Source organism: Coregonus lavaretus, assembly GCF_964263955.1.
Source record: "Coregonus lavaretus genome assembly, chromosome: 14".
Lineage (NCBI taxonomy): Eukaryota > Metazoa > Chordata > Actinopteri > Salmoniformes > Salmonidae > Coregonus > Coregonus lavaretus.
The window spans coordinates 38,213,597-38,231,156 of record NC_140001.1 but is presented as its reverse complement, the minus strand read 5'-3'; the positions used below and the strand labels follow the sequence as shown (position 1 = coordinate 38,231,156).

The following is a 17,560-nucleotide window of genomic DNA, read 5'->3' as shown; positions in this document are numbered from 1 at the left end:
AGACTCCCCTCTCTCCCTCTCACCTGTCCCCTCTCCCTCACTCTCTCCCCTCTCCCTCTCCCTCAGTCTCCCATCTCCCTCTTCCCTCTCTGGCTGTCTGTCTGTCCACAACAGCACGGCATTTAGACAAAATCTCATTGACCTAATTCAAGGATGGATGCCGTCTTGATCAGCAGGGGGGTCTCTGAACCCCCATTATCATTGCTACGGTCATTGGTTGTACCCCCATTCACCACACAACCCCGCCCTGCTTAGCCAGTGTACCATCTCAAATGGAGCTAATGACGATCTCCGACCACAGGCACGTAACAAAAGATGAAGCATTGCATTAATATGATTAGTCAGAGTTAACATTTTAACAGATGGTGTTGTAATAGGCCTGATTCAAGCATTTAATAACATCCTTGAATACTGTGTTGTCTACTAATGGAATGGAATAGACACCAGTTAGGCGTGTGAATCATTGGTATTTAGTTTATTAGGATCCCTATTATGTACTGCATATGCAGCAGCTACTCTTCCTGGGGTCCACATAAAACATACAAATACATGACAAAGTACCGAACAGTAAGAGACAAGGACATGAGACAGCCTATAGGGAGGAGGTCAGAGACCTGGCCGTGTGGTGCCAGGATTACAACCTCTCCCTCAACGTGATCAAGACAATGGAGATGATTGTGGACTACAGGAAAAGGAGTAACGAGCACGCCCACATTCTCATCGACGGGGCTGTAGTGGAGCAGGTTGAGCGCTTCAGGTTCCTTGGTATCCACATCACCAACAAACTATCATGGTCCAAACACACCAAGACATTCGTGAAGAGGGCACGACACAGCCTATTCCCCCTCAGGAGACTGAAAAGATTTGGCATGGGTCCTCAGATCCTCACCATCGAGAGTATCCTGACTGGTTAGATCACCGCCTGGTATGGCAACTGCTCAGCCTCCGACCGCAAGGCACTACAGAGGGTAGTACGTACGGCCCAGTACATCACTGGGGCCAAGCTCCCTGCCATCCAGGACCTCTATACCAGGTGGTATCAGAGGAAGGACTCCAGCCAGCCACCCAAGTCATAGACTGTTTTCTCTGCTACTGCACGGCAAGCAGTACCGGAGCGCCAAGACTAGGTCCAAGAGGCTTCTTAACAGCTTCTACCCCCAAGCCATAAGACTCCTGAACAGCTAATCAAATGGCTACCCGGACAATTTCCCCCCCACCCCCTCTTTTTACGCTGCTGCTGCTCTCTGTTTATTATCTATGCTCACTTTACCTCTACCTACATGTACATATTACCTCAATTACCTCGACTAACCTGTGCCCCCGCACATTGACTCTGTACCGGTACCCCCTGTATATAGCCTCGCTACTGTTATTTTACTGCTGCTCTTTAATTATTTGTTATTTTTCTATTTATTTTATTTTTACTTATATATTTTTTACTTAACACTTAGTTTTCTTAAAACTGCATTGTTGGTTAAGGGCTTGTAAGTACGCATTTCACTGTAAGGTGAAATCCCTGTTGGATTCGGCGCATGTGACAAATAACATTTGATTTGATTAAATTCATTTTTATTGTTTTATTTTATACATATAAAATACGAGGTACAGTGAGGGGAAAAAAGTATTTGATCCCCTGCTGATTTTGTACGTTTGCCCACTGACAAAGACATGATCAGTCTATAATTTTAATGGTAGGTTTATTTGAACAGTGAGAGACAGAATAACAAACAAAAAATCCAGAAAAACGCATGTCAAAATTGTTATAAATTGATTTGCATTTTAATGAGGGAAATAAGTATTTAACCCCTCTGCAAAACATGACTTAGTACTTGGTGGCAAAACCCTTGTTGGTAATCACAGAGGTCAGACATTTCTTGTAGTTGGCCACCAGGTTTGCACACATCTCAAGAGGGATTTTGTCCCACTCCTCTTTGCAGATCTTCTCCAAGTCATTAAGGTTTCGAGGCTGACGTTTGGCAACTCGAACCTTCAGCTCCCTCCACAGATTTTCTATGGGATTAAGGTCTGGAGACTGGCTAGGCCACTCCAGGACCTTAATGTGCTTCTTCTTGAGCCACTCCTTTGTTGCCTTGGCCGTGTGTTTTGGGTCATTGTCATGCTGGAATACCCATCCACGACCCATTTTCAATGCCCTGGCTGAGGGATGGAGGTTCTCACCCAAGATTTGATGGTACATGGCCCCGTCCATCGTCCCTTTGATGCGGTGAAGTTGTCCTGTCCCCTTAGCAGAAAAACACCCCCAAAGCATAATGTTTCCACCTCCATGTTTGACGGTGGGGATGGTGTTCTTGGGGTCATAGGCAGCATTCCTCCTCCTCCAAACACGGCGAGTTGAGTTGATGCCGAAGAGCTTGATTTTGGTCTCATCTGACCACAACACTTTCACCCAGTTCTCCTCTGAATCATTCAGATGTTCATTGGCAAACTTCAGACAGGCCTGTATATGTGCTTTCTTGAGCAGGGGGACCTTGCGGGCGCTGCAGGATTTCAGTCCTTCACGGCGTAGTGTGTTACCAATTGTTTTCTTGGTGACTATGGTCCCAGCTGCCTTGAGATCATTGACAAGATCCTCCCGTGTAGATCTGGGCTGATTCCTCACCGTTCTCATGATCATTGCAACTCCACGAGGTGAGATCTTGCATGGAGCCCCAGGCCGAGGGAGATTGACAGTTCTTTTGTGTTTCTTCCATTTACAAATAATCGCACCAACTGTTGTCACCTTCTCACCAAGCTGCTTGGCGATGGTCTTGTAGCCCATTCCAGCCTTGTGTAGGTCTGCAATCTTGTCCCTGACATCCTTGGAGAGCTCTTTGGTCTTGGCCATGGTGGAGAGTTTGGAATCTGATTGATTGATTGCTTCTTTGGACAGGTGTCTTTTATACAGGTAACAAGCTGAGATTAGGAGCACTCCCTTTAAGAGTGTGCTCCTAATCTCAGCTCGTTACCTGTATAAAAGACACCTGGGAGCCAGATATCTTTCTAATTGAGAGGGGGTCAAATACTTATTTCCCTCATTAAAATGCAAATAAATTTATAACATTTTTGACATGCTTTTTTCTGGATTTTGTTGTTGTTATTCTGTCTCTCACTGTTCAAATAAACCTACCATTAAAAATATAGACTGATCATTTCTTTGTCAGTGGGCAAACGTACAAAATCAGCAGGGGATCAAATACTTTTTTCCCTCACTGTATGTTGTGGCTGCCTACCTGGTGATGTCAAATACCACTCACTGTGGGGGGGGATAAACTTACACACAGTTACAGAGGCCTGCTAGCCATGCTGAACACACACACACACAACAGACAGCGTTGTCATGGCACCTCGCATGTCAACAAAGAGCTCTAGGGGGAATATTCCTTTCTGTCTAGTAGTGGGCAATTTTTCTCAATCATCCGTCAATGAAGGGTAGACATTTACATGTAATGAGAGCCATTTCAAAGAAATAAGATTCTGAAATGGTTTTGATAATATCAGCTGTCTGGGTTTTAGCTAGAGAGACGAAACCAAAAGTGGCTGCAGACCTATTCAGAGTGCTCAGTTCCCTATTCTAGTAACAGCTCTTAGGCAAGTCATCGATGCATTCAGTAGGCCCACTCTTTACCTTCTCCATGTGTTTATGTGAGATAAGTAAAGTGGTACTGTATATAATGTCAGATGCTTACAGCGGTAAATGACAATGTTAGCTATGCATGTATAGCCTATCCATTAGAGAATATCCTTAACCTCAACGTCAATATTTACAGGAATTGCCTATAGGCAGGAGAATCGACCACATCTTAAGAACAGTATTTCCTCCTCTCGCTCTCTCTCTCTCATCCTCTTCATCTCTCTATTCCCTCTCTCCTCCTCAGTATCTGTCGATAGCAGCACTGGGCTGGTGAGATGTTTGACTTCTTTATTTTCTTTGTTTTGATATTTGTGTGTGACGGCTGAGGTTTTGACACAGACTCAGCGAAGGGCTGAGAGATGCTAGATGACGTGTGTCAAGTGATATTAAACGTGAGATCCCTCTTCCTCTCCCCTCTCGTTCCTGGCTTTGTCCACTGTGGTTAGTGTGAAGAATGACACTTCTCATCTCTGTTTAGGGGAAATAAATTCCCTGTCTGATGTATTACCCCTCCAATCGTACTGGGCAGCGCGGCCTGGGCTCACTCTGGCCTACATAGACAAAGGCAGGTTCAGGAAGGACAAAGACAAGCTCAAATAACATCCCCAACATATTCCCTATATAGAGGCGTTGATCGAAAGTAGTGCACTTTATATGGAACAGGGTGCCAATTGAGAGACAAGGCTCAGTGTAGGTCTATGTGAAGTATCCTGAATGCAAAGGGAAGACGGCATAGTGATATGTGTGTCTCGTATCATATGTGCAGTAACATACTTTGTGATTTCATATGGGAGCTAATCAGGGCCTGGGGCAGTGAGGGACTATTAGGACATGTTAGCTAATCTAATTGCTAATGAATTAGTGTGTAAGCGGTTGTGGTTCTGTGCCCTCTCTGTAGCCTTCTTTGTCCTTTCAATGAGGAATTGAATAATAATTTGGTTTGTGTAAATATTTGTCCTGGTTCACACATGTACAAGTGTGGATTATACGCATGTGTGAAATGTCCATTATCAATTAGGGTTAAAGGGATAGTTCACCCAAATTACAAAATTACATATTGGTTTCCTTACCCTGTAGTCAGTCTATGGACAAGCTATGACCGCAATCCATGCTTCGGTTTAGTTTCTCTGGCACGGTTTCCACATGCTAATGTTTTAGCATTTGTGGCAGAAGTCCCATTCAAGTTATGGGACCGATATTTACATTTCTTGTCCAAATCATCCGAAAGTATCTAAAATGGATTGTGAAGTCACTTATAGATGTTTTGAACATGATGTGTGAAAAATTCTAATATATACAGTACCAGTCAAAAGTTTGGACACACCTACTAATTCCAGGGATTTTTCTTTATTTTTAATATTTTCTACATTGTAGATTACTAGTGAAGACATCAAAACTATGAAATAACACATGGAATCATGTAGTAACCAAAAAAGTGTTAAACAAATCAAATATATTTTATATTTGAGATTCTTCAAATAGCCACTGTTTGCCTTGATGACAGCTTTGCACACTCTTGGCATTCTCTCAACCAGCTTCATGAGGTAGTCACCTGGAATGCATTTCAATTAACAGGTGTGCCTTGTTAAAAGTTAATTGGTGGAATGTCTTTCCTTCTTAATGTGTTTGAGCCAATCAGTTGTGTTGTGACAAGGTAGGGGGGGTATACAGAAGAAAGCGCTATTTGGTAAAAGACCAAGTCCATATTATGGCAAGAACAGCTCAAATAAGCAAAGAGAAACGACAGTCCATCATTACTTTAAGACATGAAGGTCAGTCAATACGGAACATTTCAAGAACTTATAAGGTTTCTTCAAGTGCAGTTGCAAAAATCATCAAGCGCTATGATGAAACTGGCTCTCATGAGGACCACCACAGGAATGGAAGACCCAGAGTTAACTCTGCTGCAGAGGATAAGTTCAGTAGAGTTACCAGTCTCAGAAATTGCAGCCCAAATAAATGCTTCACAGAGTTCAAGTCACAGACACATCTCAACATCAACTGTTCAGAGGGGACTGTGTGAATCAGGCCTTCATGGTCGAATTGCTGCAAAGAAACCACTACTAAAGGACACCAATAAGAAGAAGAGACCTTCTTGGGCCAAGAAACACGAGCAATGGACATTAGACCAGTGGAAATGTGTCCTTTGGTCTGGAGTCCAAATTGGAGATATTTGGTTCCAACCACCATGTCTTTGTGAGACGCGGTGTGGGTGAACAGATTATCAGGCTATTTACGGGCTATTTTACCAAGCAGGAGAGTGATGGATGCTGCATCAGATGACCTGGCCTCCACAATCCCCCGACCTCAACCCAATTGAGATGGATTGGGATGAGTAGGACTGCAGAGTGAAGGAAAAGCAGCCAACAAGTGCTCAGCATATGTGGGAACTCCTTCAATACTGTTGGAAAAGCATTCCAGGTGAAGCTGGTTGAGAGAATGCCAAGAGTGTGCAAACCTGTCATCAAGGCAAAGGGTGGCTATTTGAAGATTTTAAAATATAAAATATCTTTGATTTGTTTAACACTTTATTTGTTTACTACATGATTCCATATGTGTTATTTCATAGTTTTGATGTCTTCACTATTATTCTACAATGTAAAAAATAGTAAAAAATAAAGAAAAACCATTGAATAAGTAGGTGTGTCAACTAATAGTCTTGGAAGGATCCTGCTTGATTCTGTGGCGAATCGCGTCTCTGCATGTCTGGCAGACATATCAGTGTGGATGTCGGATCACCACCTCAAGCTGAACCTCGGCAAGACGGAGCTGCTCTTCCTCCCGGGGAAGGACTGCCCGCTCCATGATCTCGCCATCACGGTTGACAACTCCATTGTGTCCTCCTCCCAGAGTGCAAAGAACCTTGGCGTGACCCTGGACAACACCCTGTCGTTCTCTGCTAACATCAAAGCGGTGACCCGATCCTGCAGGTTCATGGTCTACAACATTCGCAGAGTACGACCCTACCTTACACAGAAAGCGGCACAGGTCCTAATCCAGGCACTTGTCATCTCCCGTCTGGATTACTGCAACTCGCTGTTGGCTGGGCTCCCTGCCTGTGCCATTAAACCCCTGCAACTTATCCAGAACGCTGCAGCCTGTCTGGTGTTCAACCTTCCCAAGTTCTCTCACGTCACCCCGCTCCTCCACTACTACAAGACCATGGTGCTTGCCTACGGAGCTGTGAGGGGAACGGCACCTCCTTATTTTCAGGCTCTGATCCTAAACCCAAACGAGGGCTCTACGTTCATCCAGCTCTGGCCTGCTAGCCCCCCTACCTCTACGGACGCACAGTTCCCGCTCAGCCCAGTCAAAGCTATTCGCTGCTCTGGCACCCCAATGGTGGAACAAGCTCCCCCACGACACCAGGACAGTGGAGTCACTGACCACCTTCCGGAGACACTTGAAACCCTACCTCTTTAAGGAATACCTGGAATAGTATAATAGTAATCCTTCTACCCCTCCTTTACTACCACTGTCTTTTGTCTAAACTAACACCTGACTTATTTCACCTGCTAGCACTGACTTGTTTAAAGAAATGTACTTATTGTGATCGAGATGTAGTTGTCCCTGATTGCACTGACTTTGCTCACAGCTGCTTGTTTGAAGAAGTGTACTTACTGTGATCAAGATGTGGTTGTCCCACTGGCTATCCTAAGTTGAATGCACCAATTTGTAAGTCGCTCTGGATAAGAGCATCTGCTTAATGACTTAAATGTAAATGTGTGTCCAAACTTTTGAATGGGATTTGTGCCATGAATGCTAAAACGTTAGCATGTGGAAACAGTGCCAGGGAAACTAATCCATAGCATGGATTGCTGTCATACGTTGACCATAGACTGCTTACATGGTAACGAAACCAATATGTCATTTTGTAATTTGAGTGAACTATCCCTTTTTAAGTGGCACATCAACAGATTTTCACCTTGTCAGCTCAGGGATTCGAGCTAGCGACCTTTCGGTTACTGGCCCAACGCTCTAACCGCTAGGCTACCTGCCTTTAGGCTACTACTTGAAATCAATTCACGAATGGATAGTAAATGTGGACTATATCTTAAATTACACTGTTTCAAAAGAAGAGATAAGAGTAATGATTGAGTAGTGAATGAGTGAGCGAGCTTATTGATCTGGGCTCACAGGATAATAGGCAGTACACACTACAGTGATTGCAAAATGCCAAACAAAGAGATATTGGTGTGTGAGGGGTTAACTCTTCCAAGCTGCCATTTTCCTAGGAGGTGTTTCATTTTTCTCTCTGTGTGATGGGACCAGGGAGGTGTGTGTGTGTGTGTGTGTGTGTTCCACAGTACCCCCACTACTTCTCTCACCCATGCATGCAGGATGGCTAGTTGTTAAATTGGCATGTATGGGTGTGTAGGCTTTTAGACATCATTATATTGGACTGTGTGTTAATTTGGGCTGTGTATGTGTGTGGTTAGGGTGGGGGCTGGGGTGTTAGTACATCTGGATGTGAATAGTTGATGGTAAACGACCCGAGTGACTCCAGGAAAGAAGGGGTTAAGTCCGAGCCGGCAGGGCTGCGTTACGCTAATGGCAGCTGGCTGAAGCAGAAAGAGGAAGTGCTGAGCTCAGAGGAACCCAGACGGCGAAACCTCTCCCTCCCTCCCCCTCGCTACAGCTGAGCGCTCCCCATGCTTCCCACCGGTGTGTGTGCGCGTGTGCGTAGTGCTGGAATGCAGCTTCCCCCTCCTCTGGGCCTGTGTGTGTGTCTGGAGTGGTGCCTCTTGTCTGGTGTGTGACGTCAGCACACACACAGCAGGTCAGTTTAAGGTTACTACAATCTTCACTCCGTTGATCTACGTCCGTGGGATTTTTGGTGTAGCGGACACCTTTTGGTAACATGATATCCTCGCCGGTCCCACTCCCATTCACAAGGGGGCGATAGCAACTTTTATTTTTTTATTTGGTGAAAGCAAGGAAGAGTCGCCTTCCCTCGCTAGTAGTAGTAGCTAGCTGGCAGCCTGGGTAGCTGGCTTTTGTCTTACTAAAAAGATAGCAAGCTAGGTAACCTTTTTAGTTTCCCACATCTCCATGTGAAATAATCTGATTTATAATAAAAAAAATATGCCGGGCAAATAATCGTTTATTGCCGATGTAACCTAAAACATTATCCCAGTTTGATTTGCTGCTTGTGTATTCATTCCCATATTATCTAAAAATATTAAGTCAACATGTTTTGGTCATGGAGAAAAAAGCATATGGCTATCTAGTTGGCTACAGCAGGATCTACCATTTCACTATAGTATGTACTCACTAGTTATTAATTCTAAACAAAATACCTTTTTGGGTGGATTCTTGTTGTTTGGTTTACTGTTTGAACAGTCGCTGAGATTATATTTGGTTATCAATGCAAAATAGGCTACTTTGATGAATAGCCTATAGATCAGATCAAGGAACCAAGCGACAACACTGCCCTCACCGGCTACGGAAGGAATCATACAGCGTTTTTACATTTTCACGTAGTAAAAAAGAATGTCGAATGCCAGAGCATATTACAAGGAGCTGCCCCTTTTGTGACGAAAAACGACATTGCAACACTCCGAATTGTGCATCTGTGTAGAGCTTGTAGTAGGCTTCAGGGTTAGGCAGCACTGAGCATGTATGTGTTGGGGGGAGGGGGAGAAAGGGAGGAGTCACATATTAGAGAGAGGAAGAAGGAAAGAGGAGGGGTGTGTTTGTGGGAGTAGGAGGCATACTTTAGGAGTCAGGAGTGTGTAGTATAGTGTGTCGGATGACTTCCCAAGCGGAATGATAGGGGCAAAGGGAAGATTACTTCCTGGCTTAGACTAGTACCCCCTAACACACACATACATATTTCCCCTCTGATTCTCGGGTGGATGGTGTGTGAGAAGCACATTCAGATTTCCATTGGCCATCGTCATCAAATACCCAACGTTTTTAATGTGTGCTTTTTTCAGCATGGATATGTACCAGTCTCATGACTTTATGGCCATCGTAGCTGTTTTGATGTAGGTCTAGCCTCATTTGCCCTCTGTCACTGTCTGTAATCTCGTTCCTAATGTAGAGGGTTGTCGTTACAAATACACTCAGCCTAAGCCTTAAAGAGCTGACAATGGCTTTTCAATGGATCCCCAGTACATTCATCTTCACACACACTCAAACACACCAACCCCTTACATTCATCTTCAGCCAGGAGACTGTTGAGGGACTTCTCTTGGTAATTACACACGTTAGTTTCCATGCATATATAATTTCTTTCCCATTAATGAACTCCACATATGGTTGTGGGAGATGTATAGACCAAATTCTAGTTTGAGGCATGTGGTTTCAAACATAGGCTAGCCAAAGCCCTGCTGTCCAGATAGCTCAGTTGAATGTCTCACGGATAGTCAGACAGCCATCCTCTTGCCAAGCTACAGAATCACTAAAACGGGCTGGGCCTGAAAGTCCAATTTCAATAAAATTGGACTCCATTTTATAAGTGATATTTTGGAAATTGCAAGTTATTCCTGACGGATTGTGTGGCAACTAAGTGGCGGCATCACCCGACGAGACCAGAGTGGGCTGTCATTTCAGCAGCTGCAGGAGGACACCTCCAATCATACACAGACGTGAACACACACACACACACTCCATCAAATCAAATGTTATTTGCCACATGCGCCAAATACAACAAGGGTAGACCTTACAGTGAAAAGCTTACTTACAAGCCCTTAACCAACAATGCAGTTTATAAGAAAAGAAAAAAAAAAAGTGTTAAGTAAAAAATAGCAAATAATTAAAGAGCAACAGTAAAATAAAATAACAGTAGGGAGGCTATATACAGGGGGTACCGGTACAGAGTCACGTTGAGGGAGAGGTTGTTATCCTGGCACCACACGGCCAGGTCTCTGACCTCCCTATAGGCTGTCTCATCGTTGTCGGTGATCTGGCCTACCACTGTTGTGTCGTCGGTAAACTTAATGATGGTGTTGGAGTCGTGCCTGGCCATGCAGTCATGGGTGAACAGGGAGTACAGGAGGGGACTGAGCACGCATCCCTGAGGGGCCCCCGTGTTGAGGATCAGCGTGGCAGATGTGTTGTTACCTACCCTTACCACCTGGGGGCGGCCCATCAGGAAGTCCAGGATCCAGTTGCAGAGGGAGGTGTTTAGTCCCAGGGTCCTTAGCTTAGTGATGAGCTTTGAGGGCACTATGGTGTTGAATGCTGAGCTGTAGTCAATGAATAGCATTCTCACATAGGCGTTCCTCTTGTCCAGGTGGGAAAGGGCAGTGTGGAGTGCAATAGAGATTGCATCATCTGTGGATATGTTGTGGCGGTATACTAATTGGAGTGGGTATAGGGTTTCTGGGGTAATGGTGTTGATGTGAGCCATGACCAGCCTTTCAAAGCACGTGAGTGCTACGTGTCGGTAGTCATTTAGGCAGGTTATCTTAGTGTTCTCGGGCACAGGGACTATGGTGGTCTGCTTGAAACATGTTGGTATTACAGACTCAGTCAGGGACATGGAAAATGTCAGTGAAGACACTTGCCAGTTGGTCAGCGCATGCTCGGTGGACACGTCCTGGTAATCCGTCTGGCCCCGCGGCCTTGTGAATGTTGACCTGCTTAAAAGTCTTACTCACATCGGCTACGGAGAGCGTGATCACATAGTCATCCGGAACAGCTGATGCTCTCATGCATGCTTCAGTGTTGCTTGCCTCGAAGTGAACATAGAAGTGATTTAGCTCGTCTGGTAGGCTTGTGTCACTGGGCAGCTCGCGGCTGTGCTTCCCTTTGTAGTCTGTAATAGTTTTCAAGCCCGATTTAATGTTTTAAATGTTTTATTTTATACACCTACCTCTGTGTGTGTGTGTGTGTGTGTGTGTGTGTGTGTGTGTGTGTGTGAGGCAGCACCTGTGGAGGACAAGGCCTTTGCTCTGTTAAGGGTCACAGCACAAACGGGGCCGCCCTTGGTGCTCAGCTGTGTTATTCCAGCCTGTCCCTCACCTAGAACACACACACACTTTAACACCCCTAAAGCAGCGTCCGTTGCTTGATGCATTGATCTGTGTTTATGATCTCTGTATGGGGTCTTCCTTATAGGACCACATGCACTCGTCTCTCTCTAACACACATGGGAATACACATAAGCACCTCTTATGCCCCCCCCCCAGTAAGACTGCACACATATCAGGTATACACCCACACCCTAAAACCTCTCTGAATCTTTCATTTCTTCTCATATAAACTTTATAGTTATACAGTGAGCCCTTTGAGTTCAGATGGATGACATCACCAAGGGCTGAACAGATTGCTCACTCACTTTTCGAAGGGTTCCTAGTTCCACCCAGAACTCCAACTGTCCATCCCAAATGGCACCTTGTTCCCTATTTAGTGCACTACTTTTGACCAGGGCCCATAGGGATATGCATCCCAACTCTCTGGTTCTACAGTAGATCTTATTTCAGGCCAGATGGAATTCCAGACTACCAACATGCTTTTTAGATATCATAGGATCCCTCTAGCTACCATAGGATCCCTCGGGCTACCATAGGATCTCTCTGGCTACCATAGGATCCCTCTGGCTACCATAGGATCCCCTTCTATCGCTTTCTTCTGCTGAGCTAAAATTGACCATTGCTCTGGCTAGCTTTGGTGCAGAGCTGGACTAAGCTGCTCTCTCTGTCTGTCTGTAGCTCATGTGGTAATTTGATTAGATCTCAAAGCTAAAGTGGCGAATGAGCCTCACTTCTTCTCTCTATACTCCTCTCTATAAACCCCACAAACACCGTCACACACACACACACACACACACACACACACAGGACGGTGTCATATTAGATTTAATTGACAGTTACTCATAAACCAATTCAGCAAATAAAGTTAATGACCCACCCGCCGCTGTGGCTGAATTGTCTGCATTGACTTGGAATCTAATTTGATCGGGGAAATATATGTATGATGCTCAGTCTAATTTACCCCAGTGGTTGCAAACTAAGAGCTTTTGTGCATAGGCAAGCAGCCTCCCAGCCTCCCAGCCTCAACTAGGTCTCTTAATGTGGGAATGCTCAACTCATATATAAAGCCTACATTCTTCCTCCTGTGGGTCGGCGTGGGTTAATTCTGGAGGGGCTTTTGCCTCTCCTTCTCTCTGAAATGAGAGCAGGGATTTGGTGTTTTGGGGGCCCTATGTTGTTGAATGAGAGTAGGGAGGGCTTGTAGCTGGTCAAGAGAGCTTGCTGGCTTATCACCACTCATACGTTTTCAAAAGCAGCGAGGGAGAGAGAGTATCTGGGCTAGTGCTTTGATGTGGGCCCCCAAGTGTATGGGTGGTCTGGGGGCCCTGTGGGTTTACACATACACTCACTCTCTACTGCTTGCATACACTCCTCCCCCTCTCGCTCTTCTCTCCTCTTCTCTCTATCGTTCTTCTCTCCTCTCTCTCTCTCTCACACATACACTCCTACACACATTTTCATGCTCGCTCGCTCGCTCACACACACACACACACACTCAGGCTACGCTTGAAGCCAAGTGCGATTTCACCAGACCGGTCATGAGGGGTTTCTAGAGCAACCTCACAGAGGCCTTGTTCTAAAAATGTCCGCCATGGTTCCTTTGAAAGTCTGCCCTTTCCAACACACAGAAACAGCCCTAAGCTGCACTCTGCAGCTGCAGGTGAGGGGAACACATTCTAATAGCTAGCACATGAGATAGTGAAGGCCTCATACCAACCAGCAGTCAGGGTTAGAAGAGGGAGAGAAAGGTGTGTGTGTTTGTTTGTGTGTTTTGTGCATGTTTGTGTGTGTGTTGGTGTGTGTGCATGTGTGTAAGAGAGGGCGGGAGCACCCATTAAAGAGCTATGGCAACAGTCTTAAAATGTGATAGACCTAGGTGTTTGTTGTGTTATGGAATCTATCTGGACACTGCTTTTAAGAGTTTGCCATAGGTTTTTGTGTTTTATCAAACTTTTGTTTGACATATCCATTTTATTCCTATTAGCACTATTGGTCATTGTATGGTGTAGGTTCCTGGTCTGCTAAAAATAAGTGAAAGGTAGGTGTTAGTTTTTCCACAGGCGTGTATCAGAGCTGCCGAGTTCTCTTTGAACCGCACATGTTTCTGATGTTCTGCTATTCCACTCTTTGGACTGGGACTTGCTTGTGAAAGGTTGGAGAGCACACACGGAACCTGTTTCTGAGCCACACAGACACTGTTTTTAAGAGTAGCATTATTGCTCTTAGACGGGGCTTAGGCCGAATCCTTCCATTCAAAGGCTGTGGGGATTATACAAACATGGAGTCTCACAGATTAGAGGTCTACCTCTACCTACTCCCCCATTTGCCATTCATTCTTCTTAAAGGGTTTATTTAGCATGGAGTAGGTTTCGGGTCGCGACACTTTCATTGCGTTCTCATCTTGTATGGGATGCAGTATTCAAGCCTCCCTCTGGTAATGCACAGCCCCATGTCGAGTAGCAGCGGCGGCTTTGATATCCCTGTTATTACACTCCTGATATCTCAGCAAGCAACATCCCTTTGATAAGCGTATTTATACATGCATGTCTCCACTTGGCCCCAATACGATTTTATCTCTATCTCTCTCTACAAAGCGCATAAATGAATTCATAACACTCTGTCTCCCTGGCCCCTCCCCAATATTAATAAATGCATGATCTCACGCTGGTCGCGTCTCTTTCATATGCTCATCAGTGTGTGTTTAATACTAGCGCTAGCAGCCCCGCCCTCCTCATGCATATTCATAGAGGCATAATGACCCCTCCCCCCCGCCTCTGGAAATGTAGCGCTCAGGAGGAGATCAAACACTATTCAAATGAGCAGGCTCCATTATTGATACACACACACACACACACACATACTTTGCATCTCTCACTCTCCCTATCTGTGCTGCTATCATTGTTGACCCAACCTGCCACAGGACGTCTATCTGCACTCAATGTGGCCATGCTTTTATGTTAGGAGAAATTGAATATCTTTGCACCCCTTTCATAAGGTTTAGGAAGGTTTACTTGATCCTTACGCATGGCATGCTTTTATTGAGAGGACATGGCTTAGTGATTTTAATTCAATAAAATGTCAATTGCTTGATTTAATACACATCTCCCTGATTTAATACACATCTCCCTGATTTAATACACATCTCCCTGATTTAATAAACATCTCCCTGATTTAATACACATCTCCCTGATTTAATACACATCTCCCTCATTTAATACACATCTCCCTGATGTTTTTGTTGTTTAGTGGTTTTAGACAGGTTTGTGTCCCAAGAGATGTCCCAATCATAACGGGCTTTGAAATTCAAATCCCTTTCTTTCACCTCTCCTCCTCTTTTATTGTTAAAACTACGTTCTTTTCTCTTTTCCTCCTTCCCAGGGTTCCATCTGAGTGGTACGGTAACAGACCCGGCTACGTCCTCTCAGCCTGAGATGGTCTGCAGCGTGAGCGTAAGCTTCGACCGCTGTAAGATCACCGCGGTAACCTGTAGCTGCGGCAACAAGGACATCTTCTACTGCGCCCACGTGGTAGCGCTGGCCCTGTACCGCGTACGGAAGCCCGAGCAGGTCAAACTGCACCTGCCCATCTCAGAGACGCTGTTCCAGATGAGCCGGGATCAGCTGCAGAAGTTTGTCCAGTACCTGATATCAGTGCATCATACGGAGGTGTTGCCCACCGCACAGAAACTGGCTGATGAGATACTGTCAACTAACTCTGAGATCAACCAGGTCCACGGTGAGTGTGTGTAGGCCCCACTGAGGACATTGATTCTGTGCTAAAGGAAAAGGCTGGGCAGATCAATGCTACTCATTAGTCTGATCCTGCCTGTAAACTAAACGCTCTGTCCACCACTAATCAACACTAAAGACCTGGCCTTTATTTACCTTAGAGAAGGGGAGGAGGGGAGGAGAAGAGAGAGGTAGGTAAAGGGGTAAGAGGATGAGTGAAAGGAGGGAGAGACTCGTCTCTCAAGTTTCTACAGCTCCACAAGTTACCTAAAACTTGATTAGAGTTATTTATTAAATTAATAACATGTAGAATGTCTCATTGTGTGTTTGTGTGCCTGTCTGTGTAGGGGCATCGGACTCTAGGGGCCAGTGTGGATGATGAGAAATGTGTGTGTGTGTGTGTAACTAACTTCTCTCTCTCGTGTGTGTGTGTGTAGGGGCCCCGGACCCCACTGCAGGGGCCAGTGTGGATGATGAGAACTGTTGGCACCTGGATGAGGATCAGGTCCAGGAGCAGGTGAAACTCTTCCTGTCACAGGGAGGATATCACGGCTCTGGGAAACAACTCAACCTCCTGTTCAGCAAGGTAACACACCACACACACGTGTCCATCAGACACACACCTGAGAATCAGACACACACACGAGCGTCAGACACAAACACACACACACCTCCCCACTCCCCTCTAGACACTCTCACAGTGTCTCTGTGTAAAACGTTTAAATGACTATTATTACTAGTTGAAGAGGCTGAAACATTGCATTATATCTCCTTTCATATAAAAACTCATTAACATCAAAAGGGTTGCATTTCTCCCAGTGTATTTCCACAGCCAAGTTGTTTCTGTTCAGTTCAAAGCCACTGTTTCTCTGTTAGTCTAAAGGGCCATTAGCATGGCAGTTGGCACATACATTAAACAGTACCATTGTTGAGGTTTGATGTTGCTTTTAGCACTTGATGTACACTTAGCCTGTCTCTACACCAGATGAGTGTTAGTCTGGCTGGTGTGCCAACCTCAGCAATATGATAGGCTCTTCTAGGGTAGAGTTTGCCTAATGTAAAATATTTAGCCTAGCGCTAATGTAAAATATTTACCTTGTGTCCCAACTGACACCCTATTACCTATGTTGTGCACTATTTTTGACAAGGGCCCATCTGGACACTGGTCAAAAGTAGTTCATATGGATTAGGGTATGGACTTTGGTCAGAAGTAGTGCACTACATAGGGAAAAGTGTGCCATTAGGGACACAGCCTAAAGCCTAGCGCTAATGTGAAATATTTAGCCTAGCACTAATGTGTCGACCGCTATGTAAATACTGGCTGGCCATTAGAACCTCAGTTTTAACTTCTACCTACATTAAGCCCTTCACACACACACACACACACACACACACACACAGATACAGACACAGACACACACGCACTGATGCCGTCCTCCGTGTCCCATAGGTGAGGGAGATGCTGCGTATGCGTGACTCCAATGGAGCACGGATGTTAACACTGATCACAGAACAGTTTATGGCCGACCCTCGCCTGGCACTGTGGAGACAGCAGGGCACCACCATGACCGACAAGTACAGACAGCTCTGGGACGAACTAGGTGAGTGTACACACACACACACACACACACACACACACACACACACACACACACTAAAGAACAGCAGGATAAATTCACATTTGCAAACAAACATGCATGCTCACACATACAGTAGACTACTTAATGTACTGTACATATGTGCTAATACAGACAACACAAACAGCAACCTTGCGTGCTGTTGTATTATTATGAAACAATGCCGCCTTCTCCTACGCACACAATCACCATACCACACTCCCTTTATCTCTGCTTAATTACTTATTTATCGACTTTGGATAGGAAGCACTCACATGTCCACTGTGGCCTTCAGTACAGATGACTTGTATACGTACACACACACACACACACACACACACACACACACACACAGAATAATAGGTGGACCAAGAAAGGATGGACGTTTTTCTGCTTTGATTTGTATTTTTAGAAGTGTAACAATGCTTTGAAGTCCAGACTCTGAGTCCTTTTCTGACTGCTTGATATGTAGCAAATGCTGCCTCTCGGCTCGGCTGCTTTCTACTTTTGTCTTTTACTCCTCCTCAGGGCCGCTTCTCCTCTCCTCTCCTCTCATCCAGACACAGCCTTCCTTCCTTCCTTCCTCTACTTCATCTCTGTTGG

The 17,560-nt window shown here is 45.2% G+C and overlaps 1 protein-coding gene across 2 annotated transcripts in view; it reads left to right on the top strand.

Annotated features, from left to right (window-relative positions):
• LOC311141417 (zinc finger SWIM domain-containing protein 6) overlaps nt 1-17,560 on the top strand; it is a 58,376-nt gene that overhangs the window by 30,963 nt on the left and 9,853 nt on the right. For both annotated transcript variants that reach the window (XM_084176741.1, XM_084176742.1), the window contains exons 2-4: nt 14,992-15,348; nt 15,779-15,927; nt 16,792-16,942. In XM_084176741.1, coding sequence (XP_084032867.1) covers nt 14,992-15,348; nt 15,779-15,927; nt 16,792-16,942 — 657 coding nt within the window. The remainder of the gene's footprint in view (nt 1-14,991; nt 15,349-15,778; nt 15,928-16,791; nt 16,943-17,560) is intronic.